At 45.5% G+C, this 27,822-nt stretch overlaps 1 protein-coding gene across 1 annotated transcript in view; it reads left to right on the top strand.

Moving 5' to 3' along the window:
* CHRNA7 (cholinergic receptor nicotinic alpha 7 subunit) overlaps positions 1–27,822 on the top strand; it is a 351,587-nt gene that overhangs the window by 167,035 nt on the left and 156,730 nt on the right. Inside the window, exon 3 of the mRNA XM_075345715.1 lies at positions 17,931–17,975. Within this exon, the coding sequence (XP_075201830.1) occupies positions 17,931–17,975 (45 nt within the window). The remainder of the gene's footprint in view (positions 1–17,930; positions 17,976–27,822) is intronic.

The raw sequence follows: 27,822 nt of genomic DNA, 5'->3' as shown, positions 1-27,822 counted from the left end.
CCTAGCAGCGCCATGTGTGCAGAGTGCCAGGTGGGCGGAGCCTAGCGGGACCATGTGTGCAGAGTGTCAGGTGGGCGGAGCCTAGCGGGACCATGTGTGCAGAGTGCCAGGTGGGCGGAGCCATGTGTGCTGGCCGCGGAGTGCGAAGTGGGTGGAGCCTAGCGGGGTCATGTGGCGCTGTGGACGTCAGTGTCGTGGACTGCATGGCTGAGGACAGGTGAGTGTGAGTGTGTGTGTATGTATGTGTACATGCCGCGTGCAGGAGGGGGCGGAGCGAGCTGAGCGGGGAAGTGTCGGCTTCCTGCACACGTAACAAGGATAAATATCGGGTTACTAACCAAAGCGCTTTGCTTGGATACTCGATGTTTATCTTGGTTACCAGCTTCTGGCAGGCTGCCAGCAATGGCTCCTGCACACTGTAGCAGTAAAAAGCCCTGCTTTTTGCTGCTAGAACCATTCTCGAACGTAACTAGAACTATCGAACTTTAGCAAAAAGCTCGAGTTCTAGTTCGATCTAGAACAGCCCCCAAAATCACTTGAACCACGAACTGGAGAACCTTGAACCGCGAACCGCGCTCAACTCTAGTAAAAACCCAATAATTACAAGACAGTTAAAAAGGTATTCTGACCAAAGACTCTAATGGGAGTATGAGGTACAGCTCCCAGCTTTCTTCATCAGCTATTTGGAGCGCCAATGGCAAGAATAGGTTTTTCTATTTAATCTTGACCACAGTCAAAAAGAACAGGGTATCAGAAATCGTGTTCTAGTGATTGGTTGGGCCCTCACCGATCAGACATTTATCTCCTATGGATGAGTAAAATAATCTCATTCATGGCAAGACTTATTTACTGATTTATATCAGTCCCTGTCCTATCCAACAGTCAATTTCTGAATTTCTCACACATTAGAACTAATTTACCTATCAGTATTAGAGATGAACGAACCAGATGTTCGTTGTTTGGTGTTAATACTGAACAGAGACTTAACAAAAAAAAACAAATTTCAGATTCGGAGTTCGGGTGCTTTACTATGAAAACTACTTGCGGGAGCATCACTGTGCTTTGGTACGCTCGGTGCTCAGACTGGTGCAAGCCACTTGCCATGTTTGAATGGCTCTCACTCGGGGTAACAATAGCATAATCAGATGTAGTGTGCACCCCCCCCAAAAAAAATATAGAAAAACCCCACCCACAAACTACCCGATGTGATCTGTGTATATATGGTTGCATGTAGAGACCCCAAATGCCCAATTAGTAACTTCCATTCGGTTCAGGTCAAGGTCTGGGACCTAAACTCCCAGACCCGAACTTCCACGAGTTTGCTTATCTCTAATCAGTATGTTTTTACAGTACCCAGAGGACATACACATATGAAATATGCAAACTCCACGCAGGTGTCATCCTTTACTGGTTTGGAAACCATAATGTTAAAACTGCAAACCAACAGTACTGACCACTAAGTCATCTTGCTGACTTTGCTGTTCAATATCTTGCCTATGTTGGTAGAAATTCACTTTGGTAGCTCTAAGAGAAATCAAAGTAATGGCACCAATTTTCTCTTTTTTTTAATTATTTATTTTAATGCACTAATCAGGGGTGCACTACATATGAAGAGGGTTTAGACACAAAATAAATATATAACATACAAGACAGTAAATGATTTAATAGTGACAGATTGCAACTGCGGGGGATAGGACCCTGACCTCACAATGTGGAGAGTACCCTGCCTTCACAATGGGGATAGGACCCTGTTCTCAGAATGGGGATAAGACCCTGCCCTCACAATGAGGAGAGGGCCCTGCCCTCACAATGGGGAGAGGGCCTTGCCCTCACAATGGGGATAGGACCCTGCCCTCACAATGGGGAGAGGACCCTGTGCTCACAATGGGAATAGGATTCTGCCCTCACAATAGGGAGAGGAACCTGCCCTCACAATGGGGATAGGACCCTGCCCTCAGCATGGTGAGAGGACTCTGCCCTCACAATGGGGATAGGACACTGCCCTCACAATGGGGAGAGGACTCTGCTCTCATAATGGGTGGAGGACCCTGTCTCACACTAAGGAGAGGACCCTGCTCTCACAATAGGAATAGGACCCTGCCCTCACAATAGGGAGAGGACCCTGCCCTGTCAATGGGGGAGAGGATCTTGCCCTCACAAGCTTACAATCTACAAGGTTGAAGGAGACAATAGGTCGGGTGGTTTCAGTTGCAGTGGTGGTGAGGAGGACACAGGAGGCTTATTGTAGACTGTAAGCTTTCTTGAAGAGATGAGTTGTCTGCTTGAAAGGTTTCAATCATAAGAAACAATTGGTAGTGCTTAGCTAGTGAGTTCCGGAGGATGGGGATTCTCAGAAAAAAAAGAAATCGGGAGAGGGAAGAATCGAAAGAAATCTTATGAAGATTGGCGATCATGTGAAGACCTTTCTATAAGCCAAATTAAACTGTAAAAAAAAACAGCTAGATTTAGTAATTTAAGAAAGAATAATTCAATACCTTTAATTGACTGATTTTGTACCGCCCCCGCGTCAACAGCCTGCCGCCGTTGCTCGGATCCGGATCCACGGTGGCTCGAGGGGTCTTTGGACCCGGGGGTCGGGGTCGCGCGGCCACTCGGAATAAAAAGGGGGTTATTTACAGAGGATTGAAAGGACAGTTCGTGATGCCACCCATGGTGCGTGTTAAGGTGTAGTACCGCTTGGGATTTTCTAGACTATGTAGTGGGAAAGTCCTATCCCCCTCATTGCGCTAGCACCCCAATTTTGGAGCGGGTGGAGAATGGATCTTGAAGGCTCCATCCTCGTCGGGTAAATTGTCAAGACGCTTGAAGCTCCTTCTCGACCTAGGGTCCACGTACTCCAACATTCCCTAGCCCCTGCCCGGTGATGGTACAAGGCCGCCGGCTGTCCTCCTCGACAGTCCGTACCCCTTGTCACGATCCCCTGCAATCGGGGTCCAGCTCCTACCAGGCCCAGACCAACATCTGCCACCTAGTAACCAAGAAGCCCAACTCCTGACCTCCTCTCACTTTCACCTCCAACACTACACTGTCCTGCTCCTAACACTCCTGACTTCCCCTTAACCAACCCCCCAAGTGGGCGACCCTATTCCCTTCAGGTCAGCCACTGGTGTGTCTGGTAGGTGTGGTGAAGAGTGTTCCTAGGATTTTGATTAGCTTGTTCTTAGCAACACCAAAGGTCAGGGACCCGTAACCAAGGAGGAGGTGGATACTGTGCAGAAGGGCAGATTGCACAATACCCTGTGACGACCTGATGGGCCAGGGCATCACAATTTTACAAAGATATACTTATTAGTGGAAATTTTAAAAGGTGTACATAGGGGTCCCTTGGAAAGATGTTTAATTCATATATCTCAGAAATATAACATTTTCAATCAGATATGATATATTACGTGTCGCTGTCCATGGTGCTAGCAAAATATCAACATTTCATCTGCAGTTTACAAAAGCTGAATTCATCCATTTGAAAACCCCTTTATTTGTGAATCACCAAGGTAAAGGACAATTTTTATTTTTAAATAAGAGTCATTTTAAGCTCAGAATTGATGTAATTGATGTCTATTCCTCCCACACTAGTTAGGACAACGATTACACAATCGGCAATGTTTTCAGCCATAAGTAGCACTTCAATGTTCACAGAGTGGAGGTGCAGAGGTGGATCAGTAAATGTAATAGTAGGCAATCTTTTATTTTCTTGCCTCCCTTTCCTTTCTAGATGACAATCAAAATAGTGAATACAAAACTTTGTGACTGGTGTCTGCCTTAATATTTACAAAGCATCAGATATAGTTTCCTATCCCCAAAATGGTCTGCCTAACAGGTCATCAGTTCAAGACACAATTAGGAAAGCTGTGAGGGCAAATGATAAAAGTGCTCTTATACAATAGATCATTGCTGTCTAACCAATTAATTGGGCGAGTTAGATTTCAGCATGCTAATATTTGGTTTGATGAGAGATATGCCACTGCCAGAGGTGTCTTGTCGGGGGTTATTCCCTTTTCCTCTTTGAAGACACATAAGCCGAAGTCCACCTTAAGTCGTACACAATAGAGAGCTATTGGCTGAATAATTCTTCAGCCGGTCAGCCTGGTGGCAGCTACAAGCATCTCTCCCGACTTCTGTTAGAGGGATACTGTCAGACCCCTCTGGTGGCAGCTTATCCCACAGAGAACAAAAGAATAGACAGTCCGAAATCAGACATGCCCCTCCGGATCCTTATCTTCGTTGACATCATCTATCTGGAGAGAGTTGGTATGCCCCTGTGACGCCCTGGCCTATCAGGTTGTCACAGGACATTGTGCAATCTGCCCTTCTGCATGGTGTCCATCTCCTCCTTGGTTACGGGTCCCTGGCTTTTGGTATTGCTAAGTAAGAACAAGCTAATCAAAACCCTAGTAACACTCTGCACCACACCCACCAGACACACCAATGGGTAGCCTGAAGGGAATAGGGCTGCCCACTTGGGGGGTTGGTTAGGGAGGGTCAGGAGTGTCAGGAGTAGTCAGTTGAGTCGTGACTCTCGAAAGCAGAGATCACAAGTTAGTTGGAGGAAGTAAGGAGCTGGGCTTCTCAGTTACTAGGTGGCAGACGTTGGTCTGGGCCTGGTAAGTGCTGGAAACCCGGTCGCAGGGGATCGTTTCAAGGGGCATGGAACTGCCGAGCAGGGCAGCCGGTGGCCTTGAGCCATCTCCGGGCAGGGGCCAGGGCACGGTGAGGTACGTGGACCCTAGGCCAGGAAGTAGCTTCAAACGTCCTGGTAATTTACTCAACGAGGGCGAAGACTTCATGAGTCGTCTTCCACCCGCTCCAAAATCGGGGTACTAGCGCAATGAGGGGGATAGGACTTTCCCAATACATAGCCCAGAAAATCCCAAGCGTGAACCCTGAGAGCAAGCTCACTCCGTTAGCCATACAGGTGAGCGGGACCCGACTAGTTCCATACTACAGGGGCCAACCAGTAAAGAAAGTGCCAAGGAAAAGGTCACAGGCTAAGAAGCAACACCATCGGACACGGGATCCCAGCGTACTCCCTCCCTGCTACAGCGGTGCTAAGAATTCCAGTTTACAAGTTGTCGGTGTCAGCGTTATTGGACTGAGTACGCAGTGACCCTTTCCTCCCCAACGGTGCTCCCCATTCACCATCACCAAGCCCCGGGGCACTTCCCCCTACCCACGGAGGGGGTTAAACACCTGGCTGCCATTCCATCTCCAGCGGGCGCTCCCAACAGCAGCGGTGGTATTCCACCTTACCACACACCGTGAGTGGCGTCACGAACTCTAACCACAAAATCCCCTGTAAATGCCCCCTTTTATTTCGGGTGACTGCGCGACCCCTCCTGGGTCCGGAGACCCCTCGAGCCACCGCGGATCCGGATCCGAGCAGCAGCCATCCTGCTGGCGCTGGGGTGGCACACCCCCATACACATTTACAAAAAACTTTGGGCAGAAAAGCGCAATAGGTTCTTATCAGACAGGAATGAAAGTAATAATGTGGCGTGTTTGCTCTCCTTTTTCGGTTATGTCTCAAACAACCTTTAATGAAACCTCAGTGGTAGATCCAGCTGCTGCAGAAACCATGGATCAAAGATCAATGGGTGTTGTGCAGGAACTCCAGAGTATTGTGATTACCTCTGCACTGTTGAATAGATAGAAATGAAGCCAATATACTGGATGCAGGTATGTAAGCAGTTTTATCTCTATGCGTTTCAAAATGAGTCCACCAGATTTCCTGAGGAAGGAGTGGGTTCACTGCGAAATGGGTAAAAATAAAACTGCCTACATACCCACATCCAGTATATTGGCTCCTCTACTATCCATACAACTGTGCAGAGGTAATCACATTACTCTTGAGTTTCTGTACACCGCTCATACACATTTAACTGATATTACTGGGTTTAGCTGATGTTAGTCTAATGTGAATGGGGCCGTAAACAAGTGTGTTATTGGAGGTGTTGGGAAAACTCTTCAGTTGATGGCTATCTAACCTTGTCAGTATCATGACCCTGTGTTCTTAGGTGCTGGCCTTTCCAAAAATAATGTAACATATGCTATTATATATAATTTTACCGGACAGTCAGGTTATCAGCTATGCTTTTATCAACCACTTACACCTGTGTGTTACAATGAGACATGCCCATGCATGAACATAAAGCATGTACTAAGATGATTTATTGTCCTGTGTGCCATTTACAACAGTAAAAAACATTCTGTAAATCATCATCACCCCATATTGTATAGAAAGCGTCAGCAAGGTCAATATATGGATGATTACGTCTTCACAAGCAAATCTACTGTATGAAAATTATGTGAAATAAGACAAAATGAACCAATTAAAACAGTGTCACAACGCAAACACAAGATGTATACCTAAAGATGTCATTTACATGTATACATTGAAGCATTTAGCTGAGCATGGTTAGTCACAGATATCCCTCCAGGTTAGAGAAGAGATAGTCATCCTCGGCAGAGGAAGTAATTGTGTCTTACAGTTCAGAGTACATCATTATTATCAGGAATCTGTTTTATATCTGGCTTTAGAAAGATTCCTGCTGGGCAGTGACAAGTCAAAGTGGAGCCATCGAGAAACTGAGCCTGGCATTTTTTAAAGCTATGTTTCTTCTGAAACACTGCTGCGATTCAAAGCAGAACATTTTATTGTTATTATAGAGCTTTATATTTCCTACGGCCTGTAGTTAGAGCACCATGAACCTGCTGGTAAGTTCCTTTTACAGTATATTTATTATTAAATCTTGTAGCTTATTATTTTTTAAAGCTTTCCTTGGGATGACATGTCTTTCCTGTATTTGTATAGACGGCGTTTATAAATGGCAAATTCATTTTGTTCTGAATAAATGTAAGGCTGTGCGCTTGAGCTTTGTGATCCAATGAATTAATAGTAATATACTAAGTAAAACTATTACTGAAAGAAACTTGGTGAACATGTAAGGGTATGTGCCCATGATCAGGACGCGCTGTGTTCAGAACGCAGAGAGTTCTGACTTGCGGGGCTGCTAGTCTCCTCTGCAGGAGAACGCAGGAGACCGCAGCTGCCTGTGCCCACGATCAGGGTTCAGTGCGCTGTGGTCTCTCACTTGTGTTCTCCCGACGGAGGACGCATGCAATTCCGCAGCAAACAATTGACAAGCTGCGGCTTGGAAAGTTGCACCGCAGGTCAGTGTTTGCTGCGGAAAAAACAAGCACAGTGGGCACGGGATTTCTAGAAATACTGCTTGTACTGTACACTGCAGCATTTTGGACGCAGTTGAAGCATGCTGCGTCCAAAACGATGCAAATATTTATCGTGGGTACACATCCTAAGAGGTTAACTGTTTTCACACAACATGGGCTACAGGCAGGAAATGCTTTAACCCCTTCACGTCCAAGGACGCACCTATATATCCTTGGCAGTGACTGTCCCTTTAATGTGGGCTTGCACGGCGAGCATTATTCCCCTCATGTCTGCTAATATGATTGACAGATATGTGCAGGTAACTGGAACGGGTGGATCTCCGATCCACCTGTGCCTGTTGTCCCCTTAGATTGCAATGTCAAACTATGACAGCGCTATCTAATCTGCTGCGGCAGGAATCGCGCTGTTCCCTGCCACTATCAGTGACCATGTGACAGAATCACTGGGCACAAATGGGTTGTCATGAGAGCGTGGTGTCAAGAAAAGACCCCTATTGATTCCATTACATGTTTCCTGTGAATGCCATCAGAGCGCCAGCACTCACAAAAAAAGAGCATTTCTCCTGATCAAAGCAGTACTGAAGTATTGCTGCAATCAGGAGAAGTGACCGGATAGTGCAGGCATAAAGTCCCCTAGGTGGAGTTGGAAAATCATTAAAAAATGTAAAAAAAATGTTCAAAAGATTTGAAAAAAACACTATAAGTTCAAATCTCCCCCCTTTTGCCCTATTGAAAATAATACAATAATAATAATAATAATAATAATAATAATAATAATAAAATACACGGATTTGGTATCAGTGCTTTCAGAAAGGCCCGATCTATCAAAATATAAAATCAAATAATCTGATTGGTACATTGCATAGCGAGAAAAAAAATTAAAATGCCAGAATTACTTTTTTTGGTCACCACAACATTGTATTTAATGCAATAATGGGTTCTTAAAAAGCTGCATCTATCCAAAAATAGTATAACTAGAAATGACAGCTCAAGATGCAAAAATTAAGCTGTCAAAATGACGACAAAAGCGCAATTCTTTTTTTTTAATAAACATTATTTTTTTTTCACCACTTAGATAAAAGTAAAATCATAGATGTTTGGTATCTAAGAACTTGTACTGACTTGCGGAATCATAATGACAGGTCAGTTTTACCAAATAGTGAATACATGAAATAAAAAAACAAAACAATTGGGCAATTGCACTTTTATGCAATTACACCACACTTGGCATTTTTTCCCCGTTTTCCAGTACAATATGGGGTACAATGAATGGTGTCACTCAAAAGTACAAATCATCCCACAAAAAATCAAGGCTATATTGGCCTTATATAATATGTATAATATGTATATTATATATATATATATATATATATATATATATATTGATATATATATATATTGGCTTTATATAATATGTATAATATATATAATATGGCTATATTGACAGAAAAATAAAAAAGTTATGGCTCTTGGAAGAAGGGGAGGAAAAAAGAAAAATGAAAAAACAGAAAATCGCTCAGAGTTAAAGGGATTAAAATAAAATAAAAATTAGCTGCTGGAGCCAGTGCTACTCCACTGCCATCTCTCAACTAGTCCTCTTGTGAACAGGTTTTGAGGTTGCAACAACACAGTAAGGGTATGTGCGCACGTTGCTTTTTACCTGCTTTTTTGCTGCTTTTTCTTCTGCGCTGTTTAATGCCAAAATGGATGTGTTCTTCTATTCAAGCAAAGTCTATGGGAATTTGGGTTTCTTGTTCACACTATGTTGTTCAAAATGCTGCCTTTTTGTGGCAGAACTTTGGTCAAAAACTCAGCTTTTCAAAGAAGCAACATGTCAATTGTTTTTGCCATTTGGGTTTTGCACTGCAAAGCTGAGTTTTTGACCAAAGTTCTGCCACAAAAAGGCAGCATTTTGAACAACATAGTGTGAACAAGAAACCCAAATTCCCATAGACTTTGCTTGAATAGAAGAACACATCCATTTTGGCATTAAACAGCGCAGAAGAAAAAGCAGCAAAAAAGCAGGTAAAAAGCAGGTAAAAAGCAACGTGCGCACATACCCTTAGGGCGACTCAGTGATGACTCATAACCGAAATTTGTTTTTCAGAAAGTGATTACAAAAATACAAATCAATGCACTGCAAGAGATACAAGCTCTAAATGTTTGTATGCATATCTTTCTACAACACTGAACAACAGATGTTACTAAGATTACCTTAATCCGCATCTATCTATCGGGGAATTGTCAGTGTGAGGCTATGTGCGCACAGTGCGGTTTTTTGCGGCGTTTTTGCGCGTTTTTCGGGTGCGTTTTTGGCCTCAAAACTGCACGACTTTGCTTCCCCAGCAAAGTCTATGAGTTTTCAATTTTGCTGTCCGCACACAACTCTTTTTTTAAGCTGCGTTTTTGAGCTTGAAAAAAAAAATGGACATGTCAATTCTTTCCTGAGTTTTTCTGCGTTTTCCCCCCATGCAATGCATTGGAAAAACGCAGCAAAACGCAGAGATCAAAAACGCAGCAAAACGCAGCCAAAAACGCACCAAATCGCGGTAAAAACGCCAAAAACGCACAAAAATGCAGCGTCAAAAAAACGCAGTGTGCGAACTTAGCCTAACCCCACCACTGCCGCAACTCCTTGGCCTAAAATAATTCAATCTATCTGCACACAAGCTCCAACAGGACTATAGTATAACCCGCTAAGCACAAGTGTAGTTTTAGTGGGTAATTCCCCTTGCTAAGTACCATAATATATGTCTAGACAGGAAGCAACGGCCCAGTTCACTCTCGTCTGGTAATTGTATTCGGTCTCTGGTCCTCTGGTTCTTCTTGAAGTCGGTGGTTGATATTTGGTATTCGGTCTTCAAGTTCCTTCGGGGTTTGGCGGTTGGGATTCGATATTCTGTCTTCTGTTTTTCCTGAAGTCAGTGGGTGGTATTCGGTATTCAGTCTTTGGGTTCCTCCAGAAGTCGTTATCACTTAGGTCTTCTCCAGGGTCAGCACTCTCCTCGGTATGACACTGGTAATGATGGGTATCTGAGGCTGCTTTGCTTATCACACATCTGTTCCCTCCAAATCTTGGTGCCAAGTCCTCCCCTCCTTTGCCGTCCCAGCCTTTTATAGTCTGTAAATGTGGCACAGCTGTCATCTGACCTGGCATTCCTTTCAAACTCTTCCCTTGAGGAAACACACTCCACTCTTCAGGGCCCACCTGCGAATATTGTGATGTATTGGCTGCATGCATTTTCAGTTCAACACCCCCTTAGGCCTCCAACACACATCTGTGAAACACGTGCATGTTTGGTCCATTTCCGTATGTACCAGAGACACGGACAAACGTGCACCAATGTTAATCTATGTTTGAGGTCACACTTGCGTGTCTCCGTGATCCGTATGTGTTTCTGTTTTTCTTGGCAGCATGTCCATTTTCTGCATGGAACATGCACACACGGACACCATGAAAGTCAATGGTTATGTGCGCACAAGTACGTGACACGGATGCATCTCAGTATGCTCCGTGTACGTTTTGTGCTTTTTTCTAGCGATGTCGGTCATTCTTTCTTTTCCTGTGTATGTCGGTCAATCTTCCTCAGTCTGTCGGTCTCTCTCTGTCTGTCTGTCTCTCTCTCTGTCCATTGGTCGGTCCCTCTCTCTGTCTGTCGGTCAGTCTCCCCCTCTCTCATACTTACCGATCCCCGATCACAGGCGCGATGCTGCATGGCCATTCACACTGCTCCGGCGGCTTTTACTATTTTAAAAAAGCCGGCCGCTCATTAATCAATCTCGTATTCCCTGCTTTCCCCACCCACCGGCGCCTATGATTGGTTGCAGTGAGACACGCCCCCACGCTGAGTGACAGCTGTCTCACTTCAACCAATCACAGCCGCCGGTGAGCGGGTCTATAATGTGCAGTAAAAAAAATAAATAATTAATTTAAAAAAACGATGTTCGGTCCCCCCCATTTTGATACCAGCCAGGGTAAAGTCACACGACTGAAGGCTGGTATTCTCAGGATGGGGAGCTCCACGTTATGGGGAGCCCCCCAGCCTAACAATATCAGCCAGCAGCCACCCAGAAATTCCGCATCCAATAGATGCGACAGTTCAGGGACTCTACCCGGCTCTTTCCGAATTGCCCTGGTGCATTGGCAATCGGGGTAATAAGGAGTTAATGGCAGCCCATAGCTGCCAATAAGTCCAATATTAATCATTGCAGGCGTCTCCCCGAGATACCTTCCATGATTAATCTGTATGTTACAGTAAATAAACACACACAACAAAAAATCCTTTATTTTCAATAAAAGACAATAACAAATACCCTCATTCACCAATTTATGAAGCCCCAAGTACCCATCCATGTCCGGCGTAATCCACAAAGGTCCCGTGTCGCTTCCAGCTCTGATGCATGAAGGTGACAGGAGCTGCAGAAGAACACTGAGGTGAGTATCGCAATCAGCGATGATGTCACTCAGGTTACTCACGGCCACCGCTGGATCCTTCAACTGTGACAGCAAGTCGCCCGAGTGACAGTGATGAAGTCACAGGTGAGTTGCGGTCACGGGAGTGGACTCCAGCTAGCCGTGGGTAACCTGAGTGACGCTAATCGCGCTGCTCACTGCAGTCACTCAGGGGAATAGCGGTCACCGGTGAGTCCTTCACGGGTGACCGCTAATCAGGACACGACACAGACAGAGCCGCTGGATGACAATGAAGTCTGGTGAAGTTCACCCGAGTTCATTCTCAGCACACGACTCTGTCTGCTTTCTGCGGGTATTCATCAACGACATTTTACATCACATACGGAACATTTCACACGGAAAACACATTCACACGTCAGTTACAAATCTCACGCACACACGGGCATTACACACGCACACGCGGTTAGCACACGCCGTTCACACAAATACCACACAGACCATAAAAACGGACATAAAAACGGATCACGGACCTGAAAAACGGCCCGTATTACACGTGCATGGTTTTCAAAGGATGTGTGCTGGAGGCCTTACACGCTACAATTTATATCTACAGGGCTGCAACAATCTTATATTTAACAGGGGACTGCTGCAAATGGTCACTAGCACAAATAAGAAAATAGCATGAAAAAGCTGAAGCAAGTGATTGACTGCAGTGGTTGCGTATTGTAGGAAAAAAGAGAAAATGTTGGGCACTGCTTCACTATGCTGTTTGGCTGTGCCGTACTCACGGAATCAGTCGATCAGCTGTTCCAGAACTCGTGTATGCAGCCATTCCAGGTAGTGCTCTGCTGAAAGCACGTCAATATCCAAGATAATCTAAGAAGGAGACTGAAGCGGCAACTCGACCTGGTAGTAGGCAAACTTTTAATCTGTGTTTACGGCAGACAACATAAACGGGGAGTGGAGGAGGGGTGCGTGGGGAAGTGCAGTCCGTCTGCCGTCCCCGCACCCCCCCTCCACTCCCCGTTTATGTTGTCTGCTGTAAACACAGATTAAGGGGTACTTTGCACACTACGACATCGCAGCTGCGATGTCGGTGGGGTCAAATTAAAAGTGACGCACTTCCGGCATCGCATGTGACATCGTAGTGTGTAAAGGCTCGATGATACGATTAAGGAGCGCAAAAGCGTCGTAATCGTATCATCGCTGCAGCGTTGGCGTAATCCATAATTACGCTGACGCGACAGTCCGATGTTGTTCCTCGCTCCTGCGGCAGCACACATCGCTGTGTGTGAAGCCGCAGGAGCGAGGAACATCTCCTACCGGCGTCACCGCGGCTTCCGTAGAATATGCGGAAGGAAGGAGATGGGCGGGATGTTAACATCCCACTCATCTCCGCCCCTCCGCTCTGATTGGCCGCCTGGCGTGTGACGTCGCTATGACGCCACACAACCCGCCCCCTTAACAAGGAGAGAGAGCCAGAGCGACGGTCGCAGGACAAGTGAGACCATGTGAAGCTGCCGTAGCGATAATGTTCGCTACGGCAGCTATCACAAGGATATCGCTGCTGCGACGGGGGCGGGTACTATCGCGCTCGGCATCGCAGCATTGGCCTGCGATGTCGCAGTGTGCAAAGTACCCCTAAGAGTTTGCCTACCACCATGTCGAGTTGCCACTTCATTTTCCATTGCGTATTGTACGTTTGACATCCCTTTTGCAGCCTAGTAAATGGAATGTGTATCTCACAGTTATATTTGGAACTGAGAAAAAAGTTCCCCTAATATGTGGGAATTGACTTCTGCCTAATTGGGATTTTTGCATCACTCAGGGTCAAATGTATAATGGTTAAACAACTGCTTTTCAAACGATCAACTACAGAATGCAGCTGTGTAACAGTCCTCAAGAAGGGATGGAGTGCAGCCACCTTCCAAAGCTCCAGTGCCATGGGATATGCATATGGAGCCTTATATGAAATGAATAAAATGTTACATTGTTAATATCCTGCTTTTTCTGAGCCTCCAAAAGTACAGTGCACTGGAGATGTCATTAAGTTATTTTTGCTGCCAGAATAATTTTACACTTTTGACACACAAATAAAACCTGAATTAAGAAAGGGAAAAATCATATTTTACCCTGAGATTTAATATTTTGTAGCAACTGGAAAAAATGTTGTTTGTGGTTAAAATATTGATTATTGATTCATGCTGATATTTAACCATACTTCACAGGGCCGGTGTCACTACCCGGCTCACCTGTGCAATTTCCGGGGCCCTGGACAAAGAAGGGGCCCACTCGCAGTTGGCAGGGGTGGTGATCTTTTCTGTGGCCCTGGGCAGATTCCTTGGGACGACAGTGCTCGGCTGGTAGCCACATTTTGCTGACTGCGGGCCTTTAAACCCTAACCTGCAGTGCAACCACGTGCACGCAGCGTTCACCGCTGAATGCTAAGTGCACTTGCATTGAATGTCGCATTCATCTATGAGCAGAGTGAGTGCGCAATGCGCTTCAATTCCAGTAATGGAGAGGGGTCCCCCTGTAATGTGGATGCCCCCCAAGTGCTGTATGCCCCCCAAGTGCTGTGTAACTCCACCAGTGCTGTATGCCCCCCACCCCAGTAATGTGTATGCCCCTAGTGCTGTATGTCCCCCCACTCCAGTAATATGTGTTCCCCCCCAGTAACGTCTATTCAGCCCTAGTAACATGTATCCCCCACAGTAAAGAGTTTGCCCTCCAATAATGTGTATGCCCTTCCAGTAATGTGTATTTCCCCCCAGTAACATGTATGCCCCCATTAACCTGTATGCCCCTCCTGTAATGTGTAGCCCCCAGTAATGTGTATTCCCCCAGTAATGTGTATGCCTCTACTGATGTCTATGCTCCCAGTGATGTCTATGTCCCCAGTCATCCCACTGATGTCTATTCCACCACTGATGTCTATGCCCTCAACCGTCCCTGTGATGTATTTGCCCCCAGCCATTCTGTGATGTATATACTGTAGCCCCCATGTCTCTTGTTATGTATATACAGCAGTCTCAGTGTGTACTGTGCAGCTTTGTCTGCTATCATTCACGTTGGCACACAAACAGAATGAAAGGCACAGTTCCAGCCTGGCTGCATCATTGCTAGCAGACATGGTGCACAGTGCACTGTACGCAGCCATGTCTGTTAAAGTGACGGCCTGCTGAGCCATATGCCTAGAAGGACCTGAACAGGAGACAAGCAGGCAAAGTTAATGGGGCTTGCTATATTAAAAATCTCTAATGTGTCTGTGTGTGCATGTATGATGTGAATATGTATATATATATATGGCTATATAGATATATATATATATATATACACACACACGCATACATTTATGTCTTTTTATATGTATTTTTGTGAATTTGTCTTGAAATATGTATATTTACGTATGCCTCTATGTATCCGTGTGAGTGTCTGCATGTGCATGGGGCCCACTGAGACTCTTAACTGGGGCCCACGAAAACCTGAAGCTGGCACTGCTTCAAATCCTACAACAAAGCATATACCTACACATTGATAACTTCACATAATCAATACAAAATAATCCAAACGTTCGGTTATGCTGAGCCATAAATCTGCATGATTCAACACACACACATATATATATATATATATATATATATATATATATATATATATATATATAAATTTCTTTAGCTTCCTTATATTCATCTGGTAGTTGCAGTATATTGTTACTGTCACAGCACTGACTTACGGAAGGTCTGACTTGAGGCAAAACACAACAACAGGGGTTACGCTGCAACAAACAAGACGTACACCGGGGACACTTTAACAAAGGTGGGCCCTAGCACTAGTGTTAGGGAAGATGGACAACTCCTCCGCTTACCTGCAACTGTACCCTGAACAGTTCCCCACCTGTCGGCGAGCAGGAACCTGAAGCTCTGAATGAACCTACAATAGATCTTGCTAGTAAGTGCATATGTAACGGACACTAGTCCTACCGCTGCATTAAAACATCACACCAGGAAAGGAAGACAGACAGGGGGGAACACAACGATAAGCTACTGCAGTCAGCACCAGGACTGCAAATATACAAAAAACTGACCCGCACATCCAACAAATGTGAACAGGTGGTAGCCGAAAAAACATAGTAACTATAAAACGCATACAGCTGCACACTGAAAAGCCAAAAATGTACAAGGGAAAATATGGCACTGCATTACTGATATTTAGTTTATGTATTGGCCAATGCATGTAAGCCCGGACACCAATGGCAAGGTATATCTCTGTATTCCGGGAACCTAACTTAAATGCCACTATCTAGGTTAAAAACATCCATGTCTGGGCAAAATGCCACTATTTGGACTGCAAACCTCCATGTATGAGCAGCTAGGCTCCTGCTATATTGGTTATGAACACAGCCAGGTCTTAGGGCGGAGTGCTCAGTCAGAAAAAGACTCACTACAAATATCCAAAATGACCAAAAGGTCAGTTCGACTTTAAAATGCACAAATTTGATGCATAGATGTGAATATTTTTTTATACACTATTTACCATGCATAACCAGCAGCGCAACTGTATGTAAGTCAAGGTTTCATGATAACACATCAAACAATTCCTGATCTACTATGAGGCTTCCCACTGACCTACAGTGGGCTGGCAGCAGCACCTGGATTAATTTTTGGCAAGTATAGTATATTCGTTCTTCACACAACTGATCAGTGTGAGGGGGCTACCTTAAGTAAGGGGGGTTGAGTAAATACACATTCCTCCTCAACACTGAAATTGCAATACTAAGAAGTCATGCAATAAAGAATATCAGAGGACTGATAATGATATGCTAATGATGGGCGCCACACGGAAAAATACATGCACTAGCTATCAATTTATACCAATGGCTGTCTGGGAAATGCCTTGTGACGCTGAATACACTTTTGAACACAAGTCACAAAGTTCTACTTTTTCCAGCTACCTTTGCATGATTAGAGACATTTATGGAAACACTCAACGTCATGGTGGCACATTCAGACAAGGCAGGCTGCTCATGACCATCATGCTGTCTGACAGGCGAATATAAGTTTTTCCTGCACTCAAAACAAAAATTCAGTTTTGTGCCTTCTTCTATACACAGCTTAAATAGTTTTAGTAGTCATGACTGCTCATGTGCGATTTGCACACTTAGTCACCTGCCAACTAGCTGCTCTTCCTAATTGTCTTAAGGTTCAGTGAAAAACAAAACTACAGCCCCTGCTTTATAGATAGGTGTTGCTATTTTAATGTTCACGAGTATATAGTCTTCTCTTGTTTGGGTTTTGTTGTTCATATATGGTATTTTCGCGTGAGCGCTTTATAGTCTAATATATTCACTACAGTAACAGTATGAAGACATGGAGAGGAATCTGAAGGTCTGTTCCAATAATTAACCCTAGAACGCGCAAGCAATTCAGTCTACCATAGAAAACAAATGACCTAGCAGGCCTGCGAGGCCCCAGGTATGCGTTCTAGGGTTAAAGGGGTTTTCCCCTCAAACAAAGTTAATTTTGAAGCTCTTTCTAATCAACAAATCTTGAAATAATAATAAATTCCACAATTGGATGTGATTAAAAAAAATGTTCCTAAGTTGAGATAATCTTATAAATCTGCCCAAGAAAATGCAGGGAAATGTTTTACCTCACAAAAAGAATCAGTTTTCTAGTTTTAAAAAAATGTTTTACCTCAAAGAAAGAATTATTTGTGATCCCATGCTGTAATGTCTGTATACTCTTACTTCCTCCCCGGCCCAGGAGCTGTGGTATGATCAGACCATGTCCCTGTACGGTCACACACGGCCATTACACAGTACACAGCAGGGGCACATATATAAGATTATCTTAGCACAGGAACATTTTTTTGAAACACATCAAATTGTGCAACTTATTATTATTCCAAGATCTATTGATTAAAATTAACTTTGTGGGAAAACATTCTAAGTATTTAAGTAAAACATTGTGATCATAAAAGTTAAAGTTAAATTTATTTTATTTATTTTTACTATATTGTTGCACTTTATTTAATCCACTAAAGTTGAGCTTTATATTTAAGTGTTTTGCTCCAGAAATGCCTTCATTTAATATGTCTGTATATTTTTTGCTATCTAACTACGTGTATATGAATAACTGAATTTTGAGGAGATGAGAATATAAAGCTCTAACTTTTCTTAGCAGGATCTGCTAGTAAGATGAAGGAATGCTATCTGGGGAACAATATATAGACTTCACAAGTACAGAACAATAATAGAATATAACAGTGGGGAAGGTAGTCTCTAAACACATTATCATTTTCATTTTAGGATGAAAAAAATCAAGTTTTAACTACGAATATATGGCTGCAAATGGTAAGATATCATGTTTCTTCTCTTATTTAATATAAAGATGGGTGTGCTTTCTGGATTTCATAAACTGAATGAGCAATGACTCCATATTAAAAAGAAGTTTTGTTCAGTAAACACTTTATGACAGGAAAAATATCCTCAGTGGTATTCAGTGTATGGTATTTGTAAGGAAGATGGTGTTTTATTAGTAGTACCTTAAAATATATGCATTGATATATAGCTTTATTAATAAAATCTCTTTCACATACTATTAGTGTGGATGCATCCCTGTAACATCTCTAGTACTAAGAATTCTACAAGCATTGCAGTCATCATTGTAGTTCAATTTATATGGAGATGAGAAAAATGTTTACTAAAATGCATTCCAGTTTTCAGAATATCTAGCAAACCATAAGGCAGAAACCTTTTCTGTAATAACATGTTTGTACATATATCCGTATAGGCCAATGTCATTGTTATCTGTCATTATAACCTCTACTGGACCTTGGAACTTTGGTCCACCGTGGCACAATTAAAGGGGTTATCCAGGACTATTTTATTATTTTTTCTACTATGGCCTGAGAACTTATAGACAGATACCAATCCAAAAAGAGAGAAATCCACGGCACAGTTCATCCTCTATTCCAAAGTGCTTTATTTAATTCATATGGTACAGGTAAAAATAGCGGGGAAAGAGTCGGGTGCAGGCCCCCAGTGGACGACGGCTGTTTCGCACCTTCTTGTGCTTCGACGGGTCCAATGCATTGGCCAGAGACATCTTCCTCTAAATAGAGGAACACCCGGTCTCGATCACGGCTAATTAAAAACAAGCTGAGTAAATAAATAAAAACACAAATGACAAACCTCGCAAAACAGACATTATTACAAAAAAGGAAAAACAGCAGTACAAGCAAACAAAAATTCATCAGTTTAGATGCATGACATTTTTGAACAAAACTTACAAAAATACAGATAAGTCATTCCTGTTGTTCAAACCTAAATTCCCCTGTGCCCGGTATCTAATAATCAGTCTATCTTACTAATAGACAGATAGTTGCTAACTACCTGCCTGTTCTGCCCTACTTTGAACTCTGCCACCACAGGGCAGTCACAGACATCTCCTGACAGTGATTCTGCAACTTCTGCTGATTTCACGTTGGCAGAGTAGCTGCTTCTCTTCCGCTCTGCTCTGCTAAAGAGGTGTGACTGCTGATGTCATATTGATTGATAATCTGCTTCCTTTTGGTGGCCAGCTATCTATCAGTATGACGTCAACTGGTATAGATCAGGAACTGAACAAAGGTGGAATTATTTCTGCGCTGCTGTAAGAATGACACAAATCCAAAGATATTGAAGTATAGGTAGTTTTATTCTATGCGTTTCAAAGTGTGTCCTACTCTTTTTATCACATCAGCTATCACACCTGTCAACAGAGCTTCCCGGAAGAGGAAGAGAAGCTCTGATGACGGGAAGCAGCAGAATCATCAGCTGGAGCAGTCCCCCTTCAATACTGGCATAAATAAGTACAGTAGTATCTCGGTTTTCATTGATGTTTGTTATCGTTGGTTACGGTTTTTGTTCATTTTTTCCACTGAAAATTTGCTTTGGTTTTCGTTGATTGCCTCAGATTTTGTTGTTTTTTGTCTGCATGCCCACGGGACTACGCTGCTTATTTTACGACAACAAAGGGGATCCATGCATTGTCCTGCTCTGTGTGGTGTTGTCTGACTATCATCCTGCTGTTCAGTTTCAAAATGTATGTAACAAATGTAAGATAAAATGTATTTATTCTTTATATTTGGTTGTGAGTTGGTCGTGTGGCACTGTATCAGACAGAGGGTTAAGGCAGGTTGTAGGCTTGTCCGAAGAGGTGGGTCTTCAGGTTCCTTTTGAAGTTTGTCAAGGTAGGCGAGAGTCTAATATGTTGTGGCAGGACATTCCAGAGTATGGAAGAGGCACGCGAGAAATCTTGGATACGATGGGGAGATGAGAGGGGAGTAGAGAAGGAGATCTAGTGAGGATCGAAGGTTACATGCAGGTATGTACCAGGAGACTAGGTCACAGATGTAGGGAGGAGATTGTGGATGGCTTTGAAGGTCAGGGTTAGGGTTTTGAACTGAAGTCGCTGGGCAATGGGAAGCCAGTGAAGGGATTGGAAGAGAGGAGAGGTCGGGGAGTAGCGGGGGGACGGGTGGATTAGTCGAGCAGCATGGTTTAGAATAGATTGTAGGGGTGTGAGACTGTTAGAAGGGAGGCCACAGAGCAGGAGGTTGCAATAATCCAGGCAGGAGATAATAAGGGCATGCACTAGGGTTTTTGCAGCTTCTTGGGAAAGGAATGCATGGATCCGGGAAATATTTTTGACTTGGAGGTGGCAGGAGGTGAAGAGGGCTTTGATGTGTGGCTTGAAAGAGAGATCAGAGTCTATAGTTACTCCCAGGCAGCGAGCACGTGGGACCGGGGAAAGTGAGCAGCCATTGACATTGATGGATATGTCAGGTGGGGGGATTGAGTGAGGAGGAGGAAAGATGATGAATTCTGTTTTGTCCATGTTCAGTTTTAGGAATCGAGCAGAGAAACAGGATGAAATAACAGACAGACATTGTGGGATTCTAGTTAGTAGGGAGGTGATGTCAAGTCCAGAGAGGTAGATCTACGTATCAACAGCATAGAGGTGATTCTGAAAGCCGTGGGACTCTATGAGCTGTCCCAGGCTGAAGGTGTAGATGGAGAAAAGCATAGGGGGCGAGATGAGGAAGTAGTGTGAGAGTGGGAGACGCTAAAAGTTCCTTCAGTTAGGTATGAGGAGATCCAGTATAGGGCCAAGTCTGTGATGCCCAGAGATGAGAGAATTTGTAGTAGAAGGGAATGGTCTACTGTGTCAAAGGCAGAGGACAGGTCCAGAAGGAGGAGGACAGAGTAGTGACGCTTGACTTTGGCGGTGTGAGGACAGTTCAAGATGCTGTTGCCAAGATGCCATGCTGTTCCAGTAGTTTTGAGGCATAGGGGAGAAGGGATATGGAGTGATAGTTTGACACAGAGGAAGGGTCAAGGGAGGGCTTTTTGAGGATGGGTGTAATGGAGGTATGTTTAAAGCATGAAGGGAATACACCAGTTGTTAGTGATCGGTTCAGGAATTGGGTTAGGTTTGGGATGAAGACTGTGGTGAGATTGGGGATGAGGTGGGATGGGAGTGGATCAATCGGGCAGGTTGTGAGATGTGATCTTGAGAATAGAGTGGAAAGATGATCTTCTGTCATGGTGGAGAAGCTGGATTTGGAGGAAAAGGCTGAGTAGTTGTGAGGAGGGGCTGTGGTTATTGTTGGCTGAAGCTTTCTCTGATGTTGTCAATCTTCTGCTTGAAGAAAGAGGCAAAGTCTTCAGCTGAGATGAGAGGAGAGGGAGGTGGTGCTGGTGGACGGAGGTGAGAGTTGAAAGTGTTGAATAGCTGATTAGGGTTATGAGATAGAGAGGATATGAGAGATGACAAGTAGGTTTGTTCTGCAGCAGTGAGTGCAGACTTGAAAGTGGTAAGGGCCTGTTTGTATGCGACGAAGTGCCTAATAGTGCCAGTATAGCACTGGCTTTAGGTTCTACAGTATAGACCAAATGTTTGGACACACCTTCTCATTCAAAGAGTTTTCTTTATTTTCATGACTCTGAAAATTGTAGATTCACATTGAAGGCATTAAAACTATGAATTAACACATGGGAAATGAAATACTTAACAAAAAATTGTGAAACAACTGAAAATATGTCTTATATTCTAGGTTCTTTAAAATAGCCACCTTTTACTTTGATTACTGCTTTACACACTCTTGGCATTCTCTTGATGAGCTTCAAAAGGTACTCACTGGAAATGGTCTTCCAACAGTCTTGAAGGAGTTCCCAGAGATGCTTAGCACTTATTGGCCCTTTTGTATTCACTCTGCTGCGGTCCAGCTCACCCCAAACCATCTTGATTGGATTCAGGTCTGGTGACTGTGGAGGCCAGGTCATCTGGCGCAGCACCCCAGCACTCTCTTTCTTAGTCAAATAGCCCTTACACAGCTTGGAGGTGCGTTTGGGGTTATTGTCCTGTTGAAAAATAGATGATGGTCCAACTAAACGCAAACCGTATGGAATAGCATGCCGCTGCAAGATGCTGTGGTAGCCATGCTGGTTCAGTATGCCTTCAATTTTGAATAAATCCCCAACAGTGTCACCAAGAAAGCACCCCCACACCATCACACCTCCTCCTCCATGCTTCACGGTGGGAACCAGGCATGTAGAGTCCAGCCGTTCACCTTTTCTGCGTCGCACAAAGACACGGTGGTTGGATCCAAAGATCTCAAATTTTGACTCATCAGACCAAAGCACAGATTTTCACTGGTCTAATGTCCATTCCTTGTGTTCTTTAGCCCAATCAAGTCTCTTCTGCTTGTTGCCTGTCCTTAGCAGTGGTTTCCTAGCAGCCATTTTACCATGAAGCCTGCTGCACAAAGTCTCCTCTTAACAGTTATTCTAGAGATGTGTCTGCTGCTAAAACTCTGTGTGGCATTGACATGGTCTCTAATCTGAGCTGCTGTTAACCTGTGATTTCTGAGGCTGGTGACTCGGATAAACTTATCCTCCGCAGCAGAGGTGATGCTTGGTCTTCCTTTCCTGGGGCGGTCCTCATGTGAGCCAGTTTTTTTGTAGCGTTTGATGGTGTTTGCCACTGCACTTAGGGTCACTTTCAAAGTTTTCCGAATTTTTCGGACTGACTGACCTTCATTTCTTAAAGTAATGATGGCCACTTGTTTTTCTTTACTTAGCTGCTTTTTTCTTGCCATAATACAAATTCTAACAGTCTATTCAGTAGGACTATCAGCTGTGTATCCACCAGACTTCTGCACAACACAACTGATGGTCCCAACCCCATTTCTAAGGCAAGAAATCCCACTTATTAAACCTGACAAGGCACACCTGTGAAGTGAAAACCATTTCCGGTGACTACCTCTTGAAGCTCATCAAGAGAATGTCAAGAGTGTGCAAAGGAGTAATCAAAGCAAAAGGTGGCTACTTTGAAGAACCTAGAATATGAGATATATTTTCAGTTGTTTCACAATTTTTTGATAAGTATTTCATTCCACATGTGTTAATTCATAGTTTTGATGCCTTCAAGGTGAATCTACAATTTTCAGAGTCATGAAAATAAAGAAAGCTCTTTGAATCAGAAGGTGTGTCCAAACTTCATAAAAATAAAGAAAACTCTTTGAATCAGAAGGTGTGTCCAAACTTTTGGTCTGTACTGTATACAAAAATCCTGATGATTGGTTCCCTTTAACTGACACAGAAACAGCTCTAAATGAGGATTAAAACTGGGTGAGGAACAGCCAAATACTGTTACAAATGTGATATTGAGAAAAACAGGGCACATCAACAGCACAGCAACAAGATATAATCTAGTTATACTGCATCATAATAGTCTCTTCCAGGCAATAATTTCAAAGTAGACTTTGGTGTCAAAATGTGATGGTCAAGCTCTTTGAAGAATACAACTGTAACTACAGAAATGACAACTGTATAAGAAGCGACTGGCCAAGAAAACTTGTTGCAGCAGATTAAAGATACATCACACTTTCTGGCCTTTGTAATTGGAGGATATCCAGCAGTACCATCATCTCAGACCTGGCAACAAGTAGTGGGACCCAGCTATATCAATATACTTTTTAAAGATCTTTGTTCAGACGTGTTTTTTATGAATGCAGAAAAATGGCAGCAGATGATCCTATGAGTAAAAATGTTAAATATTTGGCTGTAACAGAAGGCAGTTTATTAGTTGAATGACTGGAGAGTGGTGGGATAATAAGTGTCTGCAGACAACAGTGCAGCAGGGTGGAGCTTTCTTGCAAACTTCAGGCTTTGTTCATGATTGATGATGATGATGATAATGTCCTCATTTCTGTGAAATACAGGCAGATACTTATCTATCATAGAATACCATCATGGAGGCGTTGGATTGACTACAAATGTATTCTGTTACAAGATAATGGCTCCAAACATACAGCCAATATCGAAGAGAACTATATTGAGCATAAAGTAGAACAAGGAGTCGTGGACTTGAAACTATGAACCCCACAGAGCCTTGATCTCAATATCATTGAGTTTGTCTGGGATTACATTAAGCGATAGGAGGATATGCATAAGCTAACATCCACTGAAGTTCTGTGATTAGTTCTCCAAGATGTTTGTAATAACCTCTCTATCAAGTTCCTTTAAAGGATTCTGTCAGGTCCTTAATGCCCCACCGGTGCTTTAGTTCCTTTGACCAGTTGGCCCCTGTGGGCGTGACAACATGATTTCCAAGAGTGGCGTTACCGCCAGCAACTGGATATCCTGTGCATGCACGCGGCTCATTTCAGCAGCGTCATTGTGCCTCAGGAGCTGGGTGTTCTTGTCCTGGCTTCAGAGGGTGTGCTGCTCATGATTCTGCACTTCTGGTCATGCACAGTGTGCCTCTGTAGCTGGGTATACATTTCCCGGCTTCAGAGGTACACTGCGCATGACCCAAACTACAGAAAACTTCAGATCATGCGCAATGTGCCCTCTGAAACCAGACATGTACGCCTAGCTTCTGGGGCTGACTGACGTGGCTGAAATTAGCTGCACACAGTTGCGAGATTTCCAGGAGCTGCCGATGACACTGCTCTTGGTCATGTTATCATGCCACACAGGGGCCAACTCGTGAGGGGAGCTGCAACTAGCCATGAGACTCTTTTGAAGAAGAGAAAAACCAGAGGTAACAAATGCTTTTTAAAATTCTTTTAGAGAATGATGTTATACAGGGCTGGTTAGAAAGAGAATTTGGACATGCAAATGTAAATGCTGCTGGCTTGGATGGCATAAGGGAGTTGACACGTTCCCTTTATAAACTGTGCAAGTGTACCTAGAAGAATTGATGCTGTTTTGATGGCAAAGGTTGGGCACACCAAGTAATGATTCATTCACTTTGCATTTTGTTAAGTGACAAAAATAAACTATTAAGACTGCCCACAAACAGACAGCCATAAACTGAGCACTTCCAAGGGAGGTTAGATGGGGGGTTTCCATTTTTTTTAGTTTGGTGCACATGTGGCGCCCCTGACCTGGTCAGGCACCACTGAGTACTGCACCCATGCTGGGGACAGTACAACACAGGTAATCCAGAAGGCTGACCGGGGTGTGGAACACAGGCACATAGTGATCAGGTCTCACACATGTACCCATGAGAGGACCCCTGGGGATCCCAGGAGGGGGCAAGCCTTCACCTTCACTGGAATAGTGGAGGGGGTAGAGCCTCCATCTCCTCTCAAGGGGTGTGGTGGAGAGTCTGGTTGCTAGGTGGCGTAGGCAAGAACAGGAGAGGAGGAGCAGTGAGCCAGTGCAGTGTAGAGTCCAGGGAGCTCAAGTGAGGAGCAGATCCCTGGAGCTGTGCAATCTGACAGCGTCCGCGCAGTGGCTACAGACGGGGGAGAACGGTCAACTAGGAGTGCTACCTGAAAGCCAGCTTCAGCTAGGGAGTGCAACGGAGTGGGAAGTAAGGAGACTGCTAGAGAGCACCAGGCCCAACCGGGCGGCAGATCCCGAAGCAAAGATAGATCCAGCTTTCTTCTGCTAAACCTGCCGGTGTGGGGCTCTCAAAGCCCACACCACAACACCACAAAAGCCGCAGCCACGTAACCGCAGTGAGGGCCCATAGGTCACAGGAGGCAAGCAGCTGGAGTGGCCTGGTCCGGGGAACAAGCAAACGGCAAACAGAAGGGGAGAGAGAGGCTGCAGCATCTTCCCTGGGTGACCCCCATAGGGACTCAAAGTCGGGGTCACCCCAAACCACCAAGGGCTAAGGAAGGCGAGTCAGTAGTCACCCTCATAAAGTCAGCCTGAAGGATACCTGGTTCCCATCTGGTTCATCCCAGCTACGCCCGGGTTACTCACCCTGCCATCAAATGTGAGTAAAAACCCTAAAAGACATCCTGCCTGTGTGGTCATTCTGCGACTTGTGGTACTACGCACCTACACTGGGTCCTGGGGCTTGCCTCACTCTCAGGAGGCTATTCCAACTAACTGCACACACCATCAGCCCCAGGCGTTCCCCTAACCTGCAGTGGCGGTCCCCACTGACCGCAATACTGAGAGTGGCGTCACGATCAAAACCGAAGATTCCCTACCTGTGACCAGCACCAGCTACGTGGAGTCCCTGAAGGTATGCACCGACACAGCACCGGCGGGGCTTCACATCTGGCGTCACGAACAGGATAAGGACTAGACCTGTTCAGACAGGTGACCATGTGCCTAGGCGGTCCGCTTGAAAAATTGGAAGCGCCGCCATATTGCCACCATGAAAAGCGCGCTGAAAAACAACAGCAGCCCGCGCTGGAAGGAGTTACCGCCCACGAAGAGGTGTGGCTACCCAGAGATCCTCTGCAGAGTCCTGACCTCGCTGATGAAGAAAGCGGAAGCGTCCAGAGACGGCGGAGCAGAGAAGAAGCCAGTAGCGTGCTAGAGGAAATGGAGTCCAGACGTGGATACCCAGAGCCAGGCTCTGCTGCCTGGTGGTGCCGGGAGCTTGCCATCTTCTGCGACCAGCTGGAGGCCAGGATTGTGCGACAGCTCAGGGAAGAACGCACGGAGCTCCTGGAGATGGCTGCGGCGGTGCGGACCTACGAGGAGGGAGCCGCGCGACGCATGCCAGACCGAGCGGCGACGACACAGACCCCGATGCTGCCACAGATGGGTGAGTCGAGTGATGCCCTGGCCAGCGCAAGTGCCCCGACCCCTGCTGCCACGCCCGCGGTCCCAGAAGAGGCGCCCGGCGCGGCGCCACCGAACCAGGCCGCAGCCACGCTAGATGCGGCCCGCCAAATCCAGGCCGCCGCAGCCATGCCCCGCCTGGCCCGCAAAGGTCCGACTACCACTGCGATACTGATCCGTGCCGCAGGTGTGACACTGACCCAGGCTGCCACCCTGCTGAGCCCAGTCCGCCAAGACCCCACCGCAGCAGCGACGCTCGTCCGCGCCGCAAGTGAGATGCTGAACCAGGCCGCAACCCCGCCAGGTGCGGCCCGCCAAGCTCCGATCGCTGCAGCGACGTCCAGCCCAGCCTGCACAGAGCCCCCTGCAACAGCGACACTGATCCAGGCCGCCGCCATGCCAGGCGCGGCCCGCCAAGACCAGGCCGCCGCCATGCCAGGCGCGGCCCGCCAAGACCAGGCCGCCGCCATACAGGGCGCGGCCCGCCAAGAGATTGCATCACTATTTTCCCCGGCCTGCAAGGCCAGAGCAGACACCGCTCCCCAGTCCAAAGAGGTCCCTGCTAGGAAGACCCTGATAGGAGAGGACCCCGAATACTGGAAGCTGAAGGCTGACCTAGAGGCCCAGTTCCCACAAGAGATGGTGGATCGGTATCTGCTCCCTCCGTATACCCCCAAGGAGATTCAGGCAACCCCTGCAGCTGCGCCGGAGAGTCCACCACCTGGACCAGCTGAAGAACACTCATCCCCAGCGCTGCCACAACCAGAGTGCAGCGAAGAACTAAGGGGGAGAGGAGGCCAGGAAGCTGAGGGGCTGACTCCGACTCCAGTGCCACCAGCAGTGGACCCATACCCAGAGCCAGAGATGCTGCCCTATTCTCGCTGGGATGAGGAAGACCTGACCCCGTCTGCTGACGAAGATCAGCCCAAAGACCTCACCTGGGAGCCCGCAGGCATGAACCCAGCCCGCAAGACACGGCGCAGCAGAACAAAGTATCCTCCAACACCACAGTCTCCAGAGCAGAGAGAAGTCACAGCCAGAGACCTGCAAGAAAAACGAGCCCTGAGAAGATCCAAAGCCCAGGTCAGAGGACCCCTTTGTAGAGGAGTTGTGGAGG

Source organism: Anomaloglossus baeobatrachus, chromosome 4 (genome assembly GCF_048569485.1).
Source record: "Anomaloglossus baeobatrachus isolate aAnoBae1 chromosome 4, aAnoBae1.hap1, whole genome shotgun sequence".
Lineage (NCBI taxonomy): Eukaryota > Metazoa > Chordata > Amphibia > Anura > Aromobatidae > Anomaloglossus > Anomaloglossus baeobatrachus.
The sequence above is the reverse complement of the archived record's forward strand: the minus strand, read 5'-3'. Positions and strand labels throughout refer to the sequence as shown.